The sequence below is a fragment of the Oxyura jamaicensis genome, chromosome 5, assembly GCF_011077185.1.
Source record: "Oxyura jamaicensis isolate SHBP4307 breed ruddy duck chromosome 5, BPBGC_Ojam_1.0, whole genome shotgun sequence".
NCBI lineage: Eukaryota > Metazoa > Chordata > Aves > Anseriformes > Anatidae > Oxyura > Oxyura jamaicensis.
The window spans coordinates 39,958,473-39,984,829 of record NC_048897.1 but is presented as its reverse complement, the minus strand read 5'-3'; the positions used below and the strand labels follow the sequence as shown (position 1 = coordinate 39,984,829).

At 41.0% G+C, this 26,357-nt stretch overlaps 1 protein-coding gene across 9 annotated transcripts in view; it reads left to right on the top strand.

The window, feature by feature from the left end:
• SYNE3 (spectrin repeat containing nuclear envelope family member 3) overlaps window positions 1–24,887 on the top strand; it is a 65,430-nt gene extending 40,543 nt beyond the window's left edge. For 6 of the 9 annotated variants that reach the window (XM_035329180.1, XM_035329181.1, XM_035329183.1 and 3 more), the window contains 2 exons: window positions 280–318; window positions 11,759–14,957. In XM_035329180.1, coding sequence (XP_035185071.1) covers window positions 280–318; window positions 11,759–11,953 — 234 coding nt within the window. In that variant the 3' untranslated portion in view covers window positions 11,954–14,957. Of the gene's footprint in view, window positions 1–279; window positions 319–480; window positions 1,656–2,451; window positions 2,634–11,758; window positions 14,958–23,263 lie in introns of those variants that run through there. The other 3 variants (XM_035329176.1, XM_035329179.1, XM_035329178.1) reach the window with 3 other exon arrangements.
• Window positions 24,888–26,357: the final 1,470 nt, after the last annotated feature.

Below are 26,357 nucleotides of genomic sequence, written 5' to 3'. Positions count from 1 at the left end.
GTATAAGTATAGACTATAGGTGTCAGTAAAATCAAACTTATTGGTAGGAGAGCTTTTCATCTGATTCAAATAGTTGAGAACCTGAAAGCATTTTAGCGTTCTGCCTAATATGTGTTAAAAAGGTCATTAAAAAAAATCACCTGCTGGTTCACTCTATCCAGATGACCATGAATTTAAAGAAACATCCCGTGTGAGGTGAATACTCATTTATGTGCTCCACAGGGATCTCAAGTTTACACTTTTTTTCCCTTTTTTTTTTTTTTTTTTTTTTTTTAACAGAGTATGAGATCTTCAGAAGAACCAGACAAATTCAGGAAGGTATGAGAGTTTCCTATCATTAAACTAAAAAAAAATGTTTTATCAGACATTTCTCAGATCGTTATTTTAAAATTTTTTCAAGATTCTTAGAATCAAATAATTTCAAGAACGTCTCTTAAAATAGGAAGTTTTCTCTTTCCTTTTTTTTTTCTTTATCCATAGAATCCATCTCCTATATGCTATGCTATATAAACTTAATTCATTTTTCAAAAGATACTAAGGAAGACTTAATATCTCTCTCTAAAGGATTTAGGGACCAAGTGCCTAAATATCCTTTAAAGTGGGACTTCTGATTCCTTCAGACACTTCAGAAAAATTGCTTTGGATCATTGAACTGACTTTCTTACTAATGAAAAAAAAAAAAAAAAAAAAAGAAAGAAAGTAAAGAGATTTGCCTAATGTTATTAGACTAAATCTTTACTCTAAGCAGCAGCCTCCTGTGAAGAGTTTCTTTTGGAAGTGATGACATAAGAAACAGAAGCAGTTCAGCAGATGATAAGGACAAGCTTAAAGAAAACAAAATACTGCCAGCTTCTTACTTAACCTAAGAAGCTTTTCTGATCCACTTTTCATAAGTCAGGGAGTGTTTCTATTGAGCTGGACAGTGCTGAACAGTCCTTCCTCTCTGTCAGACCTTGCTCTGTTTATAGAGTTAGCTTCTACTTTGCACTGTTATCTCACTTTCCCTGTGTTTTATGAAGGAATAGAATAAGGCTCTATTTGCCCAACACAAGGTAAATTGGACAAATAAAGTGTTGCATGAACATAATAACATAATCATCTTAAACTAAACCAAGCCCTTGATTTCCCCTGTTGCAACATCTCTTTTGAAAAGACCAATATTTAAAGTGCAATACAGTGCAGCTCTAGTATGGTGAGAAGTCAAGATTTCTTCATTTAGAGATATTCCTTTGGTGCTCAGATGTGGAGAAGAGACTTCCATGTTTTTTTCCCAGTGAAATAGTGACTTATTCCTGGTAGTTTTCACACGTCACCTGAGTAGTTTTGGCTACAGTTCAGCCTCCCCAAAACCCCCCATAGACTTTCCATTCTTGCCTGTCTGGCTCATCATTAATTGTTTAGTACTGTTGGTGATGCAGTAAAGTTGACAGAATTTTGCAGGTTGGAAAAAAAATGTGTCATTTTAATACTTGGTGTAGAGGGAACCAAACATTCAGTAGTGTTGCCTTCCCCTAGAGAAGACCTAAAGGGATAGTCCAGAAGACTGACCAAGGAGTTCTCTGCTTTCATATGATTCAGTCGGCTAGAGTTTTCTGGGGAGGAGTGGAGTGAGGAACCAAAAAACACAGTCTAAAAAAAAAAAGAAAAAAAAAGCACAACCAACAATAACAAACCAAAGCAAATAAGCAAAGAAACAAACAAAAAAAATCCCTTTTGGCATCAGTCCATCTTCACTGAGCAATTAGATGTCATTCTGTAATTCATCTGTCTCACCTAGCTGGGGTAGGTGGTGTTTGTTCCTCAGCCTTTCTAAAAGAGACTGAAGTCTTCTGTTAATTTTCAAGGATACTGAAATAACATAATGGCAGACAGCAAACATTTTTCAATTAGGCCTACAACAAGAGTACAAAAAAAGCATTCTCTGAGTTTTTAATAGCTACTGAACACAAAGAGAAACAGCTCGGGGTGAGAAGGATTGTAGAACTGAAATAACCCACAAGCGCAAAGGAAATGGCTCCCATTGCACCAACGTTATGTGCATTTTTCCCCCAGCCAGTACAAATGTTGTTATAACTTACACCTTAATCACTTCAGTGGGATTCTGGAGACTTCAGAGCATTCATTCTGGATTTAAACTGTGTCTACAATCAGAATCCAAGTGCAGTGAGCAGAGGTGTCGCTTTCACTCAGGCTAAAGCTTTTATCAGGATGTGAGCCTGCTTTGACATAAGATGGTTGAGCACCATTTAGGAGAACCAGAAGATAATGTTGATCCCTTGTGGGTACATCACTGTTCAGGCTGAGAGAAGAGGAAAAGCAAACCAATTGCAGATTTGGAAGCTTTGCAGTTTATTTTAAAATCAGATGTAACGCTTAAAGTGTGATTAGAAGTGCAAGATAAGTCAAAATATTTTTGTATGTTTTGACTATCCTTTCAAATCCACAATGAAGGAAACTACTCAGAGTGGCTGATCTCAGGAGTTAGTATCTGCAGAAAATACACCTGGATGGGGGCTGCTTCACTGTACTTGAAATATCCAGTGAGTTGGCATGCAATGGGAAGTGGCAAATTTTCAGGTATTTTGGACTGAGCTCTGCCTCTACAGCACAAGATCCCCAGTGACTCTGCTTGTCATCCAGATGCAGCCAGTCTCATGCCATTGCCCTTTTATTCATTTTCTAGCCTGCATGGCAAAATGTTGGCCAGAATAGAGCCTACTCCATGTTTATTAATGGGCTTTTTTTCTGATCATTCATCCTTCACTGAGGACATGCCCCTAGGCACCGGTGCCCTTAAGGAACAGTATGGCCTAATGACTGGGATGTGAGCAGCTTCTTGTTGATTAACAAAAAACAGTTGCAGGAAATTGCACTGGCTGTAGTGAATTTTTAGCAGGTGCCAGTGACAGGGCAATGTAGATGGATATTTCTGCAGGGCACCTAGCACATTCAAGGACGTAATCAAGCAAATGCTCAATAATAACTATGATAAATGTTACATTCAAAGGTTGGCTCTGAGTTAACTGAAAATATTCCACGGACATTCTTAACAAAAATAGGAAGTCAAAAGCTCATTATTTACAGGTCTTGGTAGCACTGCTTGATTTATTTTCTCAAGTGTTCAGAGTAATTACACTTCCTTGCTACTCAAAATGATTCTGGCTTTATTGTTTGTACAAACAAAATAATTAGAATTCATTACATCAGTGGTCAGCTAATTGCTTCCTTTGAGATTCTGCTAAGAATAATCTCCTATAACACGTGGACAGAGGAGCCTGTAATTTAATCTTATTTAGAAACACCATTGATCTGGAGTCAATCAAATTAATGCAGCCATTCAGGAAACTGTGCAAAGCAAGAGCTTGCCACAGCTTGTCAGGAAGAAAACAGTAATGCCTTCTGCTCTGTCCAAGTGCAGATACGACAGGAATTCTTCAAGGCAGAAACTCATATTACAAAAATGCATCATATGTACATGCTTGTGTCAATGGTGCCTTTCTATTGAAAGTCTGTGGACTGTTTATTTTCATGTAGCCCTGCTGGGTTTTAATCACTTGAAATCTTCTGTGCAGGTACATTAATAGTAAAATGGAAAAGACTTGGTAAAAAGTATCTTTTCCTCAGCTTTTCTTATCTCTTTTGACTAAGGAAATGTTTTCTTGCTGAACAAAAAAGGTTAGGTGCCAGCGAAGATGAAGCCAAAATGCTTCAAGTTCAGGGCTGTGGGGGAGCCAAGAGGTAGCTTGTCAGTCAAGAGCTAGCCCAGCTTGTCAGTCAGGCACTGAAGCTTTGCTGTGACACTTTGCTTTCTCATTCTCTGAAGAAATGGCCCATATTTTTTCCATTACTGTGTCTATACAGCTGTGCTTGCCTGCTGTAGGAATTATAATATGGCCCAAACACAGGGAGAAGAGCATCTCACCGTTCAGATTAGCAATAATTCTAGTTGGAGTAACATCACTCAGCAGTGGTGTTTGCTCAGAAAGGAAATTTCTCAGGGAGGAGAGAAAAAAAAAAAAAAAAAAAAGAAGTTGTAAAATCCTGACCTAACCTAAAAGCTAAAGATCTCTTCCTAACTCTGACCTGCTGCTCAGCAAGCTGGCCAGACAGCATCGTCACCTGACTTCTCCAGGAGGTCCACAAGCTTCCCTTCGGGTTACTGCAGCTGAGACTGCCTGCCTGGCTGCACTTATTTCTGTAGGTTCTGTGCTTTTCACCAGTCCACATTACAGATTTTCACAAATGCTAGAAAACAGGGACTCCTAGTTTGTCTCTTGCCTGGTTCTTGAACTTCTGTGCCTTGCTGATGGTCTCCCTCTAAAGAGGTGGTGGTGCAGGGTGGAGAAGACATTTTGCTTCCCAGGATGCCTAGTTCTCACCTTCTGTTAACGTTAATGTGGCTGAATACGTTGGTGGCCCCTTCTGTGTTAAAAAGATGTGCCCTTTGATTATCCTACCACTTTGTGAAGTATTGGCAGATTTTCACTGAGCAAATATCCTAGAATGATTTTTCTCTATGGATATAATTTTACTTACTAATTCAATGGTACCAAGGGAGAGATTTACTGACAACAGCAGAATAAAACCAGTTTCCACTAGACACACAAAAATATTTTTAAACAACTGTAAAAAGCACAGTAAGAAAAATCAGAATAGTATCTCAAATTGTATAATTTTAGTGGCTTTTTAAAGCAAACAATCACATTGATAATTGATTTAAATAGAATGCAGATAATATTCAAGCTGTTTATGATGACTGAAATTTAAGATAAGTTTAATCTTGAACTGAGGGAAATCACTGGTAAAGAAGCTGGAAACATGCATTGTTGATGGGATAGACCAATGTCTGACCTTAGTAACTCTTATACAGCTTCAGAAAAATGCTGTCTTTATTTCAGTTTTTATTCTTTCTATGCTAAATTTAATTAACTTCATATTGCAAGGCTGAGTGGAAGTTGGAAACTGGAAGGTTTTTTACTTACCTGCCTTCCTGTATGAATGCAGGATACTGATGTCTAATACTAAAATTTCAGGCATAAAAACAAAAATGTAATCCAGTTTACTAGCTTCCTAAGACTCTTCTTCCAAAAGTAGTATAAAATAGCTTCTAAGTACAAAATATATTGGGATAAATCATGTTGCTCATGAGTGTATTTAAGCTAGTGGTATATTTGTGGTTTTAATTATTCCATTTTCCCTTCATGATTTACTTGACACAAATCATGATTAAAGTATTCATCATCTAGTAAAGATGAATTACTGTTCACCATTTTCTAACATCTTAATACATCAAAATTAAAACTCTGACTATATATATTCTATATAGATCAAATAGAAGCATACAAATAAAAGCAACTTAGCTTAACAATAGCTTAGCATATAGCTTTGGGATTAGGAGAAAAAAGATGCAAAGATCTTATTTCACTGCCAATAAATGTATCTTAAATGTTAGTAATCACTGAGAATCAATGTTATTTAGCAAAATGGGAAAAGCTTGTTCTAAAAAGTTGAAATTGATTACCTCAAGTATCTACTTAGCTGATTTTTAGAAGAATTACCTTAGCTAAGATTTTAAATGGCAAGCTAAAAGCCTTGATTTAAATATCATTTTAAAAAGTTGTTTTGAAGTACTTTTTTGTCAGGGATTGAAATCAAAGTAAAGAACCACTATCCTTCCTAGATACTGACTGGATTTCCAGAGCACAGATTTGTGTAGCACTGGTTTAAAATCCTCTTACCCTGTTCTTAAAGTTTTTCAAATGCGTCCTTTGTGATACTTAAGGGACTCAGTGTAACTCACTGCCCTGCTGTTGGGTGTGAAAAAGTGCTTCGAAATTACCCTGCTGGAAATTTGGTCTTCCAATATTCTCATAACATAGAACTAAGAAAATTTTAGTGACCCATCCTACCTACTGCTTTACTAGTCTTCCACAGTGCTTTCTGTTTCCATCCCACATCAAATACTTTCTGGGTAAAGAGACATCAGCTTCCACTGCTAGGACCAAGCTGGGACTTTTTGTGCTTGCTTAGGCCTGGAGAATTATAGAAATGAGTGCTGCTTTAATGGATCAGGCTGTAGCCCTTGTCCTGCGGCATGCTTATCCTAAAAGCATGGCATGTTGCTTATGCATGCAGAAGCTAACCTTTGTAAATCTGTTTGTGTCACAGCGGCATATGGCACAGGACTTAGTTCTAAGCGACTTTGCAGCAGAAAATCTAAAATATCTGCCATGTGTGATTGCTGAAATCTCAGATCCGAACTGCTGGCTTTTCCATGTTTTTCGTTTCTTTTAAATCAATCCTTCATCAAAGATTCTAGTTAACCATCCATCCGTGTTGAGGTACTCATGATTTCCCCTAAGGGAGAAAACAAAAGCCTGTAATTTGCCTGTATGCTTACTTATTTACATGCATACACTTATCCTCTTCAAAATTGAGAAGAATGTTGAGGTTACAAAGTCAAGCAAACTGAAGATAGAAAATGTCAGAGCTGAAATTGCTTGTGTGACCTCAGTTAACCTCCTTCAGCACATATATTCTGGTAGCACTTTATTAGATGGAGAATGATAAGCACAGGACTCTGAGGGGTCCCAGCCATCCTCACTCATTCCTCACTGCTGGTTGCCTACCCTGGGCAGTGTCTGTGTTGAGGAAAGTATGGTTCTGAACCCAGTGGCTCACAGTCCTTCTGCAGAGGCCTGATCGACAGCATTTGACACTCGGTTTCTGCTGTGGTGTGTGGGAGTGAGATGTTGCTTTGTCCTACAGCTTGCTGGATGCTCAGCTCTAGGGGCAGTGGTGTCCAACTCCTCCACATTAGGACCTCAGCAAGGAAACAAACAAACAAAAAGTCCTCCCCTCTCGAAAAGACAAGCTGTGATTTGCAATATGTTGCTTATCTCAGAGAGGGATATTCATGGCTCTGACAGAACTGATGAGGAGCCCACATATAAATGGTCTCCCACAGAGGTAAAAGTCCAATTTGCTTTGGTTTGAGAGAGTAGCCTCTGCTCCCTCTGGAGCTGATCTCTTCTGGTTGGCAGTAACCTGCCTCTGTAAGCAGCAACTACATTTGTTTCTAGTGGAATCTCAAGTGGCAGAAAGCCATGGCCTCCCAGAGGCAACTGCTTTACCAAAAAAAATAAAAAAAAAAATAAAAAATGATGGCATATGATGATTACATGCTTCTACTTAGAAGTATGGTAAACTGCTGTTCCTGCCTTCTTGGCAGCTCTACTTGTACTCAAAGGAATAATGAGGTGGCAGAAATCACACCCATGTAGGCAATCCCTTCCAAGGTCTGTTCTTCCTATTAAGGTGTTCTTCCTCTGTCCCTGTTACTATAGGTTAAGCCCAATATGTTGTGATCTGCCCACTGAGGAGGTACAGGCCTTGATTCATCCTGTCTGAGCAGTGGGCTCAGGGCTGTCAAGTCACACATGGTGCAGAGAGTACAGGTGGGGACAGATTCTCCACAAGAAAGAACTAGGAGCTAGGTTCAAGGCTAACTTCTTCATGCCTCTAGTAGTTGACCCATGGAACTCCTTGCGGAAGGATATTGAGGACCTTAAAGGTTTGCATAGGTTCAAGGAGAAGCTGGATAAGGTACCTGGGAGAAAGATTTACTGAGGGTTAACTAGGTGGACAAGCTACATAGGCTCAACACAAGCTACATAGACTGCCAGAGCTGAAAGCAGTTGGAGGCTGAGAATATGAAGGAGTTGGTTCTTTCATCCATGTGGAGAGCAGTTTTCAGATAGCAAAGCATCTCCTCAGATGGTCTCTCAGTGAAATGCTCTAAGGTCAGAGGAAGAAATCCAGAGCTGATCTTTCTTCTCTACTGAATCCCTGATTCAGTGGTGCAGGTATGACTTTTATCGGACATGCTGGTGACATACAAGCAGCAGCAAAAACCCGCTAATGAGAATGATATCAGATGTTGTATTCCTCTGCTTCCTCAAGAGCCAGATTAACTGGGTGTTTCTGCACGTCCTGGAATGTGGTCAACAGCAAACGAGGGAGTGCACTGATTTTTAGCAAAGCACTTCAGCAACTTACAGAGGAATATTCTGTAGCAAGTTCTAAAGTGCTTTTCTGCTGTTTCCCATCCAAGTGATTTTTCATGGTGCACTGGGTAAGGAGTTATTAACTGCAAACAGATTTAAGCGCTGAGGACTCCCTAGATCTAAACCGATGCTTGTCATTCAAACACCCCAGCGTGAATCAAGTACAAATGTGAATGTTTGCAGCCAGTGCAGTTCATTTGGTAACAAGCATGCATTTAGCATTACACAAAACACAGATGTCTGCCTCTTGACAATCCGTGGTTCTCCTGGTATGTTGAGGGATAGGGGGCAGGGAACAGGTGCTTATCTTTGATGGTGAACTTTAAAAGTATATTTTCATTTTACATATCAACCTATTTCTTTTCCATGTGTGTTTCAAAAATGTCTTAACACTTTGGCTCGGTACCCAGGTATTCCAGCTGTTATTCTAAGATGGTGGAAATTAAAGTTCTGTTGACTTCAGTGGAGTTCTGCCAGTTTTCTTTAGAGGAGGATTTGGTTTCAGGGTATTTTGTGAAGCCTAGGTCTGACACACACACTGCAGACACCATGGGTGCTGGGTAGTAGCTGTACCAATGCCAGTAGCTGAAATGAGGGGAGAAGGGGAATTCCACTGTGAAGGTCTGTGGTTTCCACCTTTGATCTTACATGGAAATGAAATGTTCAAACTGACTTTTGCAAAGGTGGAACTGCACAGACTCTCCTTTTCTAACACACAACGATGTGCTAAAGGGTTGGGACTTTGTCCTGATTTCAGGTAGACTTGTACAGTCCTGATTGCTCCAAGTCCAGCGTAGCAGAGGTTTTCACCTTGGCCTCCTCAATTCCCTGTTAGTGCTGTACTCTCAATGTACACTGCAGCCTGAAAGCATCTCTTGCAGTACAGACCTAAAAAGCCTTAGCCAAATTGAAGTGCTGCTTTGTTCACACCCAGGAGAGGGAATCAGTGTCTGAAAGCTTCTGAGCTTTTTCCAGCTGTATCATCTCCCCTCTTCAAAGTTACCGTGTCTCTCAAAATTTTCTTTCCTTAAATTATTACACCTCTAGCAGTGCTATCACAAAATAAATAAATAATAATAATAATAAAGAAATTGCTCCAGCCAGCCCAAAGCAACAGAATTACTGTAGAATTCATGTGCACAAGAATAGCAGAACCCGGATGTGTAAGTAATGAATCCATTTGTAAGGGTATCATTTGAACTCCATGAATAAGTAGTTCTCAATCCCGACTTTATTTAGTTGTCTCTGTGCATAATCCTGCTGCAGACACTGTCGTTAATGGTAAATCTCCCATGGATTTCGGTGTGTGCAGGTTGGGGCCCTCATATATTAAGGGCTTATCATTGCAAATTTGCTGTAACCACCAAACTCTCACAGCTCTTGTGTGCCTCATCTTCAGCCCTGCAGAGCCATCATAATGCCACATTTGTGATAGGAGAGGCATTTCCATGGCAACAAATGGAATCAAAAATACAGATTCTGACCTTGCTGGATGATCAAACAAAACAGAGAAGCTGGGCAGCAAAGACAAAAGTTCATCAAACAAAAATGCTTACAACCCCAGCAAAGAGATGGGAGAGAAACAGCAGATAAAGACAAAATATTTCTCCTTCTCTGAAGTTCTGCCCCCCGGCACAAGTTCCTCTACAGATTTTTCCAATGCTAGGATCTGCTGTGGTTAGCCTGAGTATTTTACCCTGCAGAAAGCTCCAAGGGGAGCAAACGATAGCTTGCTAATAAGGCCATTTCATATTAATTCTTTCTGCAGGATAAACTTTGAAAGACAGGACCATTTTACAGCTCCTTCCCACAGATCTTAGAACAGCACACTTGACAAATGACATTTCAATCTCATCTTATTTTTTAGAGTTGCATTAACAGCCTTTGCTTTAGAGCTCAGGGTGGGGTCAGTGACCTGCTCTGAATCAGACGTTGGATCAGGAAAAGAGCTAGGGTAGGAACAAAGTGAGTGGCCTTGGCAGTAGGGCCATCGAAGGGAGCCAAAGACAAACCCGAGTGGATGGACAGCTGTAAAGTAGGTTTTAGGTGTTGTTAGAAAGATTGGCTGTCTTTGACACAGCTGAGTGTCATTTAGAGCTGGGCTTCTAATCCCCAGTTTGAGTTTTTGAGGACCTTTCTGAGAATCCTAGCCATAATGAACTGTGGAGCAGCCAATCACAGGTCACAGGGTCCTACCCGTTAACATCAGCAGGAAGCCTTATTACATCTTCATGGTAGAATGAGTATGGGCTGAATTGTCCCAAAGCAGATGCAACTCCAATCTGGTCTTCCATCAACAGAACTACACCTATTAATTAAAAAACAAACAAACAAAACAAAACAAATTCCAGAGGAGATGAAGGATATCAGGTTTGGGCTCCAGCACTTGAGAAGGGAAAGTGCCAGTAGTTGCTAGTTGTGCCTCGTACTTTGGCTAGTGTTTGAGAACAGATCACAGTAGGAACAGATGACTTCTGTAATCCAGCCAGGATGGTGAAGCTTTGATTGGGTGGGTAAATGACAGCTGTACCCAGGAAAGTTCCCAAGCATGCTTATAGTCAGAGTCCCACCTGCACCCTCACACTTGCTCATTGCCTTCTGATGGTCCCAGTGCCCAGGGACCTGAGTCTCAGTGAGCAAGTTACACCTGAGACACTGTGCAGGTCTGAAATGATAGAGCAATCCCCTGTTGCTTTGCTGCCTCTACCTCTGCCCAATACAATAACTCATCAGCCATTTGATGTAATGGAAGCAAACCGACTGCACCTGAAGGAGGATTTCACAACACAAGTGTCTTGTCATCTGTAAGCACAATATGTTTGCCTTCATAACTCATTCTTTAAACATTTATATAGAGCTGCAAGAGACTGGGAAATTTAGAAAGCAGTAGAAGAGACCCTTAAAAATAGCACAGAGTGATCTCTTTCCTTTACCATCATCCTGCTCCTTATCTTCTTTGCTGATGTTTCCCACGGGCTGTTCCTGATGGTGCTTTAGTGGGACAAAGGCATTGCCTGTTAAGTCATACATCCAGCAGAGGCCAGGATCCCTGATTTTGCTGTAGTACTGATATTCCCTGTGGCTTGAACACAACCCAAGCTCCTTCGAATTAACTTCCTTTTGTGAAAAACACAGATCCCACTGCAGCGGATATTCTGTGCTGATACTTGTGATGTAGGTCGATATCTAATGCTGTAGCAGCATTAAGTGTTATGTCTGTGTTCTGAGCATAAATCCGTTTTTGATGAAATTAATGGGTTATTGAGTCATATTTTTCAGGACTCTCTTACAGATTGCTGATATTTGCCCTTTTTTTTTTTTTTTTTTTTTTTTTTTTTCAAAGCACACACAGTTCTGCTTATTGACAAGAGATATCTAGGAATTCTGCCAGTGGAGATCTTGCTTTTTAATTAATATTTCATGAATTCTGTAGCCCCAGCTATGTTTTCTCCTGCTTGTGCTAATCCAAATTAAATTTATGAGATTAACTGAGCTACTCCTGATTTTCACAAGGAAAAGTGAAGTGACTTTTTTGTGTTCATCTCTTCTGTGGCTGCTCAGCAATGAATGTTTTGCGTTTTCTCCCATTCTTCTGCATCACATAAAAGTTTAAGATGGACCTGGGAAGGTGTAAGAGGAACTGAGGCAGACTGCAATTCAGTCTGAGTTACTGTTTGCTTTATGTCTTTCAGAAGCGCTCTGGAGTGTGCTCCTTCCTGCATCGAGTGTGCTGGGCAGCACTGCCACTGCAACTGCTCCTCCTGTTCCTTCTGCTCCTGGCCTTCCTCCTGCCCCTGGTAGAGGACACCCACAGCTGCACGCTGGCCAACAACTTCGCTCGGTCCTTCAACCTGATGCTGAGATACGAGGGCCCACCTCCAACCTAACTTCTTGGCATGGCAAGAGGTGACTCAGAAATACAGACTCTCTTTTTCTTTTCTTTTTTCTTTTTTCTTTTTTTTAACAACTGCGCGTATTGTAGACTTTAGGGCTTCTAATAGGGCCATCTTATCAACTGGGTATATCACATAAATGCAGCATAAGATTAGTCCACATTAATCAAGTATTTGAGCAAAAATAATATTTTTACAATATTTTGTTATAATATTTATAAAATGTATATAGAGGTTGTGTATATGTGTGTACATATATATAAAAAGTATATATAAATGCATATCTGTGGTCAAACTAACATCTCCACCCATTCATCCACTGTTTGGGGATAATCCTGCAGTGTTTATGTTTATACCACCTTTCAGCAAGGAACACTGAATGGTGGTGGTGGTGTGGTTGTTTTGGTTGTTTTTTGTCTTTTTAAATCAGATTTTTGTAGTTTACAACCAAAGTCAGCAAGTATGTGAAGATGCGAACATGCACCAGAGTGTGAATCGGGGAGCAGGTAGAACAGAATTGTGTTCGAAGGCAGTGGTTGACATTCAGCCTGAGGAAAACTGGGACAATTCTATTTAAAATCTTGAACTGTTTTTTCAGTATCTGGATGCAGGTATTGCAGAAGGTAATGGAAAATTTTCCCCTGGCTTAAATAGAAGTGGGGGTGGGCCTTCTCTCATTCTCTTTTTTTACCAGATTTCTTTTCCAATTACTGTGTTCTCCAGCCCACCTAAATCAGGAGAGGTAGAATATAGTAGGAGGAAAGCTGGGAAAAAAAAAAAAAAAAAAAAAAAAGACTTTTTTTTTTTGTTTGTTACATCTATATAGAGAACTTGTAAAATCAGGTCATAATTTTCTGAACAAATTTCTGAGCACTGAACAAAACCTTATATCAGTGATTTTGTTTTTAAAAAAGTAGTGGAGATTTTATTGTTAACATTATTATTATTACTTTATAAAGAGTCATTTGGGAATGGATTATGCAGCCTGAACAGTGGGATACAACCTGCCTCAATGTCAGCATTGCAAAAGTCAGAACTACTTCAATAACACCTCCCTGAAAACAAATTTCTTTCATAGCCTATTTTTATGTTAATGCGTTAATGTTTTGCTGTGACTGTATCAAAGGCAGGCAAGCATGGATTTCTATATAGGTTGAATGCCAAGATGATAACAATTTATCATTTATTTACCTAGATTTATACCTGATTTATCAACTTTCTGAATGTACATTTTAACATTGCCTTTTAATGTAAAACCTCAGCTTTACTGTGATGAAACCATTCTTGGTGGTGTTTTACCTAATTGATTCCTGAAAGGAAAGGTAATTTCTAAAATGTTGTGCCATTTCTGAGAGCAACACCTTATTTTCCCTTTATTTTAGCTCAGTAATAATCATGAGAAGGAGGGGGGAGAAGAAGAAAAAAAAATTAACAGAAGAAACAGTTATTTTTCCTATCCTGGCTTTGGTGCAGGAGGTTTGCCTTGTCAGCACCAGCATGTGGTGGTACTTCGTGTTTTCCAAATATGTTCCAAAATAATATTAAATCTGTTGCACAGGAAAATTATTTAGTAGCTGAGGAATTGGAGAAGGAAATCGTTTTTCTTTAACAAACCCATGAATGTTTTGTTAAATAAAAATAACTCGAGTAGAATAGGAAGGCAGAGCAGCAAGGAGCTTGTTATGGGCACAGAGTGAAGGGGAACAAGCAGATGTCAAAGAAGAATAGATAGAGAAGAGAGGGGTCCAACAACTTATAAAGCCTAAGAAAATCTCTTGAATAACAGAAAAGACAAGAATACAGTCTCTAAAGAGGAAACATTTCTGATTCTTTTTGATCCCCTCTCCTCGCTCAAGTATTGATACACACATTAAACACCCTTTCTTCAGTAAGATTTAAAATGGGGCAAGTAAGAGGGACTCTGTCAGCGTTCTGAGGAGGCTCTTTTGCCATCAGCACTCTTGCACTGTCTTCCTAGTAATGCTTCCAACTACCCTGGTTTTGCTAGAGTGGCATGTAAACATCAAATTTCTGAAAAAAAAAAAAAAAAGAAAAAAAAAAAAAGAAAGTGAGGTTGTGAAAAAGAGCAAAGGATAGCAGGGAAGGTGAAGGTATTCAGGTAGAGTGCAAGGGGAGGATCTGAACTGAAGCAAATTAAAGCCTGAGTGTCAGGTGTCAGCAGAAGAGAGGAAGAGAGCAGGCAGAGGGGGGAGTGAAAGCAGAGAGGTGAGGGGAAAGGCTGTATGCAGAGAGATAGCTAAAGATATTCACAGCTAAACAGGAAGCGAGGGAAGGTAGGGGCTGTCATTTCCTTCATGGAGAAGCCAGATGGAGAGGAGTTCTAATTCGTCAGAGAGCGGGGCAAATGAATTCCTGCTTTGCCGCTGTTCTTTCTGGAGGCAGAGGACATGCCTCCTCCTCTCCTCCGATTAGCTGCTCAGGAGCCATGCACAGTCCTGCAACGCTTCTCTAAACATTGCTGCCAGCCCCAGGGGAAGAACCCAGTGGCTGTGCAGCAAGAAGCTAATCATCATCAGGCACGGCTCTGCTTCTAATGAAATGCTTCAATGGAAAAGAAGTGTGGGAGAAGAGGGGCAGTGACAAAACCTGCTGTATGTGGTTATGTATATGTGTGCTCGTGCACGCACTTTTCTCTGATGTAGCTACATTGCACCTCTCTTTTTGAGTTTTGCTGAGCCTCTCCATGTGAAGAAAATAAATGCCAGTGAAAAACAGATTTAAAATAATGAGTGAAAATATAGCCACAAGAGAAATTCAGAAGGGGCATACACAAGTTTCTACTGTGAAAGCACGTATCTCACATCAGATTTCTTTCTGCCCAGCCTTTCTAATCTGGATGATTTTTATGGAAGCATGCAACTGGATAAAAATAAATAAATAAAAGTAATAATAATAATTAAAAAAAAAGTTACACAAAGGACCATAACAGAAAACCCCATCATCTTGAAGTTTCAGTGTTTTGGCAAGATTAGGAAAAAAAAAAAAAAAAAAAAAAAAAGAGAGAGAGAGAGAGCGAGAAACACTCTTGTGCTGCTGGTTTGCATTCAATTTCTTCTTTACATCCTCTCTTATCTTGCAATGTTTTGCTTTAAATCACAGCAAATCTGTTCTCCTTAACTTGTGGGATCTAAATATCTCAGATAAGTGATGAATCTTTCTACGTCTTGGCAATGGAAACTATTTGAAGCAGAGGACTTTGATTTTCATCTCACTTAGAACAATTTCACTTCTTTTTATTGACCTCACCTGTCCAAAATTTTTCTAAGGAATTTTAGAAATAGCAAAAGTAAATGAAATGTAAGTCCAGAGTTTACTTTCTTCTTTATTCTCTTGCTTTTCTTCTGAAAGGTTTAAGATTATTCTCTTGCTTTTCTTCTGAAAGGTTTAAGATACTGATAGCTGGAGGTGTGCATAAATATTAATTAAGTCAGTAGTGGGAACAATGAGAACAAAATGCTCAGTTCAATTTCCAGGAAACAGAGCAAAGGTCAGTTTTCTCAAAAAACAAATTAAATCATACTGTTTCTTAATCAGTCCTTAAAACCTTGAGCACTGTTCTTCATGTCTGAGTCACTGATTACAGATGATTTGGGGATTATATCTTCACTTTACTGCCCATAAAATGCTCATGCACCTCTGACATCTATTTAACTGAGATGTTTTGTAGCTCAGCTTCAGACTGGGGCTGCTGTCTTAAAACATCCCTTGCCAAAAACCTGGGGTGTGCAAAACAGATAAGTGTCTACACCTGAGTGCTTGCACTGCTTTAATGCAGATCCAGCCACTGTCAGAGAGTGTGAAAGCCCTATAAAATAGATTGAAAATGATTGAGCATGTAAATTGTTTGTGCATCTGGCTCAGGCCATGTAGCCTACACTGCACGTAGATCTGCAGCCTGTTCTCAGAGCAGAGTCCTTGTGCTTCTGTCCAAGCTCTCTTGCCTGCCCTATCGGACCCCGTAGGTGATTAACCACATTAATGACCCATCAGTGCTGAAGGCAAAATCCTACAGTCTGGTGCCAAAGCATTAAAGTAAGAATTCTGCACAGCCCCAAGGGCATACTTCAAACCCAGCCTTCAGAGTGAAAGCAAGCCTAATTTATAAATTGTAATTGATTTTGTAGCCAGATGCTTTCAACAGAATTTTCCATGACTGCAATACAGTGAAGTAGAAAATTGCTATTGTGCCATGTCTCTGATTTCAACTAGCAATTTAGGTTATACTAAATATTATTTATATATGTCCTCTCCAGAAATTTCTTTATGAAAAATGTGTTCAGTTCTATATGCATATAAAAATCATCATATTCCCTTGTTAGCACAGAATCTGCAGAGTGATAATAATTTCTACCAAGTACCAGCTTACTTACCCTGACTGAGATATTAACCTAGCTATTAAAAGCAGCTAATGATTGCTGGATACTCTTAGAATTTCTATTTCTCCATAGTCTTCTTCACTGGGAGTCAAAGACCTCAGAAAAAACAAATGTCTCCAAAAAAATGGCCACCACTAAATGTGCATATGGTAGCCTCTGCACGTCAGCAGAAGGTTACCGGCAGAAACTGATTTATTATCATAGAATCATAGAATATCCCGAGTTGGAAGGGACCCATAAGGATCATCAAGTCCAACTCCTGGCACCACACAGGTCTACCCAAAAATTTAGACCATGTGACTTAGTGCACAGTCCAAATGCTTCTTAAATTCAGACAGGCTTGGTGCAGTGACTACTTCCCTGGGGAGCCTGTTCCAGTGTGCGACCACCCTCTCGATGAGGAACCTCCTCCTGATGTCTAGCCTAAACCTCTCCTGCCTCAGCTTGACACCATTCTCCCAGGTCCTGTCACTGGTGACTAAAGAGAATAGATCGGTGCCTTCCCCTCCATTCCTAGTATACAGTATTTTGCCTTTCAAGAAATATTATTATAAATATCCCAACAAATTTGTCTTTGCCAGGCATCACAGCTGTCTCCCAGGTCATAGGTTATGTACCCAGCTGGCTGTAAAAGCTGCTTTTGGAGTCTTTCCCATCCATTGGATAGCATCATTTGCTATCCTGCAGCTGAAAACACTTTTACTCAATGAACTATGTCAGCTTCTTCCAGAGTTGCTGGGGGCTGGCAAGGATATTCTTAGTAGTTCTCAGATCATTGACCTGTTCTGAGCCATTGCAAGTTTATTGCATCAATCTAGCTGTCAGTGCTCAGCAGCTCTCAGAAGGCAGTTTATTAAAATACTAGAGATAACATTGTTGGTAGAGACATCATGATTCATTCAGAAACCAATCTTATTATTTTTGCCATTTTTAAACACAATTATAAATGGGCTATACTGGGTTCAGATCAGGTTAGTCATAGATATTGGGTAACTGTGTAGAAGGTTTTAGTCACTTTTTGACTGGCAGAAGTATGTATAAGAATTAGGGGTTCATTTTGCATTTCCTCAGTGGTAAAGAGAAACAAAGCTGAGATGCTTGAATACAGCTTTTTCAAAAAAAAACTATATATATATATATCTTGAATATACCTTTAAATATATATATATATAAAGCATACAGTCATACTGTATATATATGAAGCATACAGTCAAACTGTCATACAGTTATTTTTTCTAATTATTTTCTAATTTGTCTATCCAATCTGAAATACGAATGCATCTAACAGTAGATCTGGAAAGAAAGTGAAGATATGTCAGCAATATACCAAGTCAAGCAGTGGCCTGAATGGCACCTCCGCTACATACCCTACTTCTGCAAGTGCCAGAAGTGGGCGGGTTGTATCAGTGAGCCATCCCCCATCCTCCTGTCAAACCATGGCTGAGGTGAACCTGCTGTGCTGAAGGTACAAAATCCCGATGGCAGCAGCAGGAGACAGCAAGTCTTCAAAAGGCAACCTGTTATCTCAGTGCAAGAAGCAAACGTGGGATTGGCATAATGGGAGCAGACCCTGACTAATGATACAGGAACAAGGGTTTGCCAGCCTGCTCTGCCAGACAAAACTGTGACAGTGGCCATCAGCATTGTCCTGCTTCACCTCACTGATTGTGGAGGAGGCTTCCTTCAGGGCATCACTCTAGCTGAGGTCTGAGCCCTGGGGGTGCTTCTTTCTCCTCACCAAATACAGAAGGAACTGCTAATTCAAACGCCTCAGTGACAGATTAATTGTAGGTGGTAGGCGCTGATGTGCCGGGAAAAGACACAGGAAATGCTATTGTGGAGAGAAAGATAATGAGGGTCTCTGTTCAATCCTTGAGAATCAGAGGTTCATTATAGAACTGAGGTAGGCGAGCTTTTTTTTTTAATTGTTGTTCCTTTCCAAGTAAATGCGAGGTGTGGCCCTCAGTCTTCTGGGTTTGGGGATGAGCCTAGTCGATGCCTTACTGAATGCCAGTGACTTTCTGTCTCCCAAGCCATAAGGGCAATGAGTCCCAAATCCTTCTGCCAGGTGAAAAAAGTATCCCACTGAATTTGGTTTCAAATTGCTGGGGGTTGCTTGATTTTCCTTCTTTGGCCCCAGTGTGTCAAATCCAAGGAAAGAGACAGACCATTTGTCATTTTCCCTTCTTTTATCATGTCTTCTTGCCTTGTTTACTTCCTGAAGTAAATGAACCCAGTCTTCTCTGCTTTTCATAAGGGAACCCTGCACTTGATCATTCCTGTCACCTTTCTCTTAACTGTTTCCAAAGCCAATTCTTCATTGATACACATAGCAAAAATTAAGGTCTGGTTTCAACAAATTGAAACACTTATTGTCCACTTTTCTTGTTTTTTACTCCTCCACTTCTCCATCCCATTCAGCCTCCCTCTCTCCCTGAAGCAGTCCTGCTGCAGCACTTAGCCTTGTCATTCTGTCTGCCAAACTCTGCTCGTCTTCAGCCCCCCTGCCAAGGGTTATTGGCAAGTTTCATGCCCACACCCAGCACAGCTCAGTTTCAGCCTGACCCTTTCATTTTGTGTCTTCGCCTCTGCACAACAGAGGCCTGCACAACAAATCCCAGCGCATCCCCTTTCCTTACCTGCACTCACTCCTGCCTCCTCGCTGTTTTCTTCCAGCCCAACATCCTGGCCAGAGTCTTGGTCCCACAGTGGCCAGCCCTGTCGTTCCCCCATTGCAGCTCCTCTTGCAGATGCTCTGCCTTTTTCCACCACCCCCTGTAGCAAAACACTCTTTGTAGCTGTCTGAGGGGGCTCTGGCCCCTGCTGCTGTCTCTCCCAAGTCTCCTGCCCACATCTTGCCCTCATCTGCCTTCTGTGTTGGCTGCAAATCAGAGTGCAAGGTGTCACTTAACAAACAGTTATTAGCAATGAAAGCCTCACCGTTAGCATTGTTCAGAGCCTGCCCAGACCCTTTTTCTGTTCTTCTCCCTAAGCAGGTTTTGATGGGTAATCCAATTACTGCATGCAAAAAATTGCCTCTTAATCAGTGTGGAGGGCCAGTGGTGTTTCAGCTTCAGCTCTGTTACCCTTCCGCTGCCACTGCCTCTATGAGCACTGCCATGTGCCGCTGGGCCCAGGGCTGTGTGCTCAGCAGTGTCTGTCCTAGAGGTGCCCAGAAGGCTTGAATGTTGCTGTTAGACATCAGAATAAGCCAGGACAGCTCCCCCCCCCCCCCCCCCTTTTTTTTGAGTTGAAAAAAAAAAAAGAAAGAAAAGGAAAATGGTCACTTTTAGCAAGCTGATTTCACAACTCATTCATCAAGCCCTCTAGAAAACTATTTATTTTAGCTCCATTTTGTTCAATCAAAAGCTGTATGTTAAAAAAGGGAGGGAATTCTGGAGAGGCTGGAAGCTGAGGGCAGGCTGCAGTGCCACCCGCCGTTACCCAGGCTTTGCAGTGAGGCCTCCAGCTTGGATTCAGGGTTAGGAGCTGGTACTGTTCCTGAAGTGGCCCTCGCCTTCACAATCAAATTGTTTCTTTTGTCAAGTCTAATAAGCATGGAACTCCACAGGCCTGGTTTCATTACAGATATGAACACCTCTGTATGTCCATTGCAAAGAAATACATGTATGTATTTGTGTATGTATGGAATGGGGAGTGTAATTATTGCTCTGCTTAAAGAAAGGTGACATTCCACTTCAACGTAACTCTCAAGTGCAGCTTTTAAAAGAAAATGTGTCTTGAAAGAAAGCTGGGAAAGTTTAGAGGTATGTGTTTAATAAGCTTTAATGAGCTTTAATAAGCTTTGAGTTAGGGCTTCAGCCTCTGAGGTGAAAAGCTCCCAAGATGATTTTCCCATCACCTTCCCAGATCAGACCCTGTAAGAGTTTAACCTGGGAGTCACGGACTGAGCACTGGCTGTTTCTGAAGGTATTTGGATGCTGGAGGTACTAAACGTCTCCATTCTCAAACGCCAACCCCCATTTCGTACACGTGGTTTACTGGAAATCAGAAGGCCCCTCTCTGTCTTGCTCTGAGACCCTGGCTGTTTTTGTTTCAGTGGATGTATTGCTTTTGATCAGTGTCATTATTTCAATGTTTTCCTTTTAATTTGTGCTTACTCAGTTTATGGGGTGGTTCCCGAACATCCTGGAATCCTCCACCCACCCAGCCTCCAAGCTACCTTCCCAGCCTCTTACCTCCTTCTCTGTTTACCGGGCTGTGCTGGACCACTGTGAAACAATTACACAAGCAATAATGCGGGTGTTGCGCTTTTCTGTCATTGCTTTTGTAAGATGTAACACCGCACTGACATTGAGAAGTGGTAGGAGACCCAGAAACTGCATTATTGTTTACTAGCAATATAACCAACGTACAGTGCTTCTGCAGAGGACCTGTCCTCACTTCTCAAAACAGCTGGCTGTCTTGGGCCCAATTTCATTAACAAGGCTGGATTATAAACACTCTTGGATCCCTTCACCAGCACTCCATTAATCTTACTTCCATCGTTTTTTGTGCTTTTGTTTAGTCTTAAGCCAGAAGAAAATTTAAAGAAATGTGCTGAGACACCCTTTTAGGGTGCATAAATATCCCATGTGCGTCACAAAAATTATGGCAAAATGAAGGGATTTACTCTCACGTTGAACAAAATTAATATGAACTTCTAAAGAATGTACTAAAGTTATTAAGAACAGCCTGCGGTGAACTTTTCTGTAATTGAGCCATTCTCTGCTTTTAATATAAAAGTCAGCAAATATTGTGGTATTCTGTTAAAAGTGACATGGAACTAAAATGGGAATTCTCCAGAATTAGAAGCTTATTGATACAGATCTAAATTACACCATTATGTCCCACGTTACATCACCTGTTCCGGGGCGCTGAGGAAACCCAAGGCTGTTCACAACAGGAACTCACGTTGTGAATGGCTTTAAATTCTTCAGAGCTCCTCTGCGGGTCCAGGGCTGGTAGTGGAGAGGATCAGACAACTTCCCATGCACCCTGTGCTTTCTGCTTGCTGAAACCCTGGCTCGAATTCAGGCCTCCCCTCCCCAGACCAGCTTCTTGTAAATGTTAATATCCAAGTAGAACAAAAATGTTAGAGGCAATTACAGCACGAACATCTCCTCTTGTTTATGTGTAGTAGCTGATAGCAGAGTCTGTAATAATAATCTGTGTTTATACATGTGCTGTTCAATGTAACCGCTGCCTGCAAAATACCTTTTAAGTGTCACAAGAAAATAACTGGATTGATGTCACTTCTTGCTTGTATGAATACAATTATTTGCATTGTAGGGACCAGTTCCACTTTTGTCATGTTATTTATGATTTTAAAATACATTTGTGATAAATTAGGCTCATTTCTAAGGTAAACAATACTGGAGCCAAGCAGCTGTCTCTGTACATGTGCATGTTATCACAGCTGATATCAGGTCCAAGTCAGACTCCTCGTCTTGCTTGGACCTTTCCTTAACCTTTCTGGCTTATTCAGGGAAATGTGGACCAGTCTATTTTCTTATTAAAAATGTGGCTTTTTGAAAAGCTAAACTTATTTTTTAAATCCTTTCTTTTTACAACTGTTGACTCAGAAAGACTGTAACACTCATATTTTTCTAAACTGCCTATTGCTTGTATTGGAAAATAACATATATAAATTATATTTTTTATTCTACAGATTTCCATGTAGTTTTGAAGCCCTTTGTTTTCATACATGTCCTCCTATTTGCTAGAATTATCTCAAGGAGCTGGAAGCTTCTGTATGCTGACTCTCTATGAAATCACATAAAAGCGTAACTGCGTAAAAAAGACTGACTTTATTTTTTATTTAAATTGCTGGAGCTAAGTCGTCTTTAGTGTTATTCCACGCAAGATGTGCGGAAAGAAATCAGGTCATTTTTTTGAAAGTCTGGACTGCGTTAAGTAGCACTTCCTAAAAAGTCTTGACTGCAAGTCAAGGGAGTTTATCCTAGAAATGGTGCCAGTCCGGGGCCTGACTCTGTAGCTCATTCACACCATTCAGAACCTCATTTCACGAGCCGTCCCGTGAAATTTCACAGGAAATATTAAAAATAAGAGCCTCTGATGTGTGAATAGCAGTGGCAGAGCGAGGCCCTTTTCTAACGAAGGACGGGGACTTTTAACCGGGAGGAAGTTGTGTTCTCAGTACCTCAGGACAGCACCCTGGGTTCCCTCCTGGGCTGTGGGCGCCTCCTGTGTGCTCTGGGCTTACCCCACAGCTGAAATACTTAAATCAGTTGAAGCTGCATGTGTAGATGAACATAATAGAAACCTACGGTGCAATATTCTGGAAAATGGCCTGATTTCATTCTGCAGAGCAGCAGTGGGGGCTCAAGTCACTCGCAGCCAGGGCTTCTGTGCACCTGTGAAGCAGAGGCCCGTGGTGCGTGCCTTGATCGTGGCGTAACGTGGCAGGATTTCTGCACACTGCCTGCAAAAACACTGCCTAGGCCTCAGCCTTGCCAGAAGCATATTTTCCCAAGTAAAAGAATCTGATACCACAGGCCTCTTCTTGGATTGGTAAATGGCAGCTGGGACCGCCTGTGATCAGGCCACATTATTCTGAAAGCTTATCCCTTGATGACAAATAAAATACAATGTGGCTTTGCTGTTGGCAAGGGGAATAAAGAGACTGGAAATTCATCAACCTGAGCCCTCGCCTTGTGACTTCTGTGACACTCCACTGTTAGCAATGAATTATGTTGCATTGGATATAATGTCAGAGTATTTTATTTTATTGCATGTATCCTTTTTTTGTAATAAAAAAAAAAAAAAAGAATTTGATGTTGCAGTTATAATGCCATAAATAAACATATGTTCTTCTTTTTAAGGACTTTTAAATCATTCTGGGGGGCAGTTTCACATTTTCACTGTGCTTATTTCTTATCATCAGAGTATTTGGACTGACCTAGAAACACCCAGAACAAGTGAAGCAAGGATAAAATTTGCTGCTGCCTGTCTCTCTGCTCATGTACCACTGGAGGAAGGTTGTGCTGAAAGTACCTGCTTCATTCTAGCCCTGTAAGATTTAATAGAAAATGTCACCTTTTCTGTAAGACTGTGCTGCTGTTTGAATAGAATTCTTCAGAACCCAAAGAAAAAGTGAATTTGCTAAACCATATTATGATTCAGTATAATTTCTTACAGCATTAGCCTCTGACACTCCCTCTCCATGGTGTTCCCCCCAGTCCCAAACCTGCGAAGACAAAGGGGAGTTTTTTCAGACCCTCAAACCTGGAATTGCCTCCAGTGAGCGAGCAGTGTGTTACTTTAGCTGCTGCTGACTTCTCTGAAGGCTAATCACCGCAACGTGTGTGTGCGGATGCACAGCTCTCATTAGCATCCAAGTAATTGCTGTTTTCTTTCCTGAATCTTTATGAGACAAGTTCTGCCAAGTGCTCTGACATGAAAGGGCTCCACAAGCAGTTACTTCTGGAGGAGTGGGAAACCACTACGATTTTTTGGTTAACCTATGGGCTCCGTTCCCTGTCGCTTTTATGAACACACTGATCTTTATCCAGGCCTTCGCGACGTCTCTCAGGTATTTGTGCGATGTGGTGCTGCACTATGAGCTGTCTCCCACTAAGCCCCCAAAAGTACACATGCAAACACTTCAGCTGACCATAGCTGTGTCAAGATCTGACCACCAGCTCAAATCCCTCCCAGAAGAGAGTGGGGTAAAACAAGTGAAAACTATGAATGGAGGGCAGTTACACTGCTCTAAGGGCTGCAATCAGTGCACAATCAAAATTTCTTTTCTTTTTCTTTTCCTTTGCAAAATGTATTTTCATCTTGCAGGTTCTTTTTGTTTGTTTGTTTGTTTTGTTTTATTTTATTGTGAAGGTTTATTTGTGTATATTAGGCCAGTTCTTCTGGAATGGGTAAGGAAACTTGGAACAACTTGATTTTGTCCCAGACACCACACATAGACCAGGGAAGACTGTCTTCCAGCAGGGAGGAGAAAGAAATGCCTAAAAATAGACAAAATAGCTCATTCTTGTACGGTAAATGAATATTTTGTTGACCAGTTTCAGGCTGCAAACAACTCTACAGCTGATCAGTAGGAGCTGGTACAGTCAATGAGAATTATTATAAACACTTTCAGAGGACAGTGAAATACTCTGAGCAGTTATAAATCTCCTAAGTCATATATTACTAGATAAACACCTCTTTCAGATAGAAACCTCATTGCTGGAGGATAGCAATATCTGTTTAGGTTGTAGCAGCAAAAGGTGGCAAGTTCAATAAATAAAAATAATAAGGTAAGACCCTTAAGTGGAGTAAATCAGGGTAGCTGCATTAAAGCTGTTGGAACTAAGTCAATTTACAACAGTAAGAATCTGGCTTGTGGTCAGCAGGGATTTTACCGAATGCTTGAAACCTCTCCATTTAGAGAGCTCTCCTCTGCCTTCTGCCTGTGCACTAAATTGTATCCACACAAAAACCCCACCAGTATAATGAGGTCGTTTCGGATGTGAGCGTTCATTACGCGATTAGGTAAATTAAGGAAAAAAAAACAACATCATTAGCAAAGTCTTAAATAAAAGAGGATGGAGCGAGGTTACCGAGTGAGAACTATTTAAATAAAATCAATCTCAGCCCTGGAGAGTTAACAGGGAGTGGCTTTCTATGGACAAAGGGCTGATGGTGTGTCAAAGCTGAGCGTTACGGTCATGAGAGATTAAAAACTGTGTTGTTTTGTTTGTTTGTTTGTTTTTCCAGGTTAATATTTCAAGCTTTCTATACTTGATTCATTGACATACCATGAATGCAGCCTCGGTTCCCAACTGCAGACAAACGCTCTGATAAACACATATTGCTGGGGCAAATGAAACTGAAGTTTCATCCGGCTTTACTGTAGCACTCGTGGTATTAAGAAGGACTGTAATATAATCCTCTTCGATGAATAACCCTAACAGATGTTATCAGGGTTGCTCTGTACGAGCTGTGGACCTCTTGCTAGAACTCCCTCTGTGGCGGTCCAGTTCATAAATTGTCCTAATGGGCTGCCTGCGCCATCCTGCTGCTGCAGCAGCATAAAAGGGGTGCTCGGCAGCGGCCTTGAAAGCCTGCATTATTCCCATCTGGTTTGCATTACAATGCTGCTAAATATTTCATGCTCTGTGTTTTACAAACAAATAAGGGCAGAACTAATCTTTTTGTTTAATGTTCCTTGATTGACATTTGAGCAGGGAAAAAAAAAAGATTTGGGTTTGTGCATGTCGTTGTGCTTGTTTGGGGTTCGGTTTGGTTTGGTTTTGGTTTTCACTTCAGATCTGAAAGTGGCTCTGCAAAAGCTTTTAGTGGAAGATAGAGCAGATCTCCGTCAGCTTTTCTGGTGGGCTTTTTATGGCACCATTAATACAGAAAGAGATACCGGGGAAATCCAGATGATGAACATGCTGTTCGATCAGCTGGGATTTCTTTGCTTGTGAGGAGATAACTCGATGAAGTGCAAACAGAGACGGGGAGCAGACGCTGACGGCTTGTCAGCTGCCCAGGGAGCTGTCTCTGGCTGGAAGTACAGCAGCTTTAACCTCCACCAGCATTTTAACCTCCCATTTTGCCCAATCCGGACGAGGTGCATGAGCGAAGGTGAGCAGTACATAGGCAGCTTGTCCCCATGACCGGCCCTCTGAGGGGTCCCCTGGGGGCCAGGAACTCTGCTGGGGTGCACAGCCTCCCCTTAGGCACCTGCTCGTGGATACATAGCCCAAAGTTAAGATTTCAGGTGTTTTTCTCCAAATCCAAAGCAAGCCCAGGCACAGAGAGGGGCCTCTCAGCTACTTCTCTGTGTCAACAGCAGCATCAGCTGTTTTACCCGACGTTTGGTAAAATGTCTTCATTAGGCTTCCCACAGCTACCCATCAGGCTGACTTATCCAGCAGGCCTAATCTCAGGGGGGGTTGTAAGGTACAAAATGTCACTCAGAAAAGCCAAAATATTCAGAAAAGGTGAGTATTCCCACTCCCAACCTGGCTCTGCAA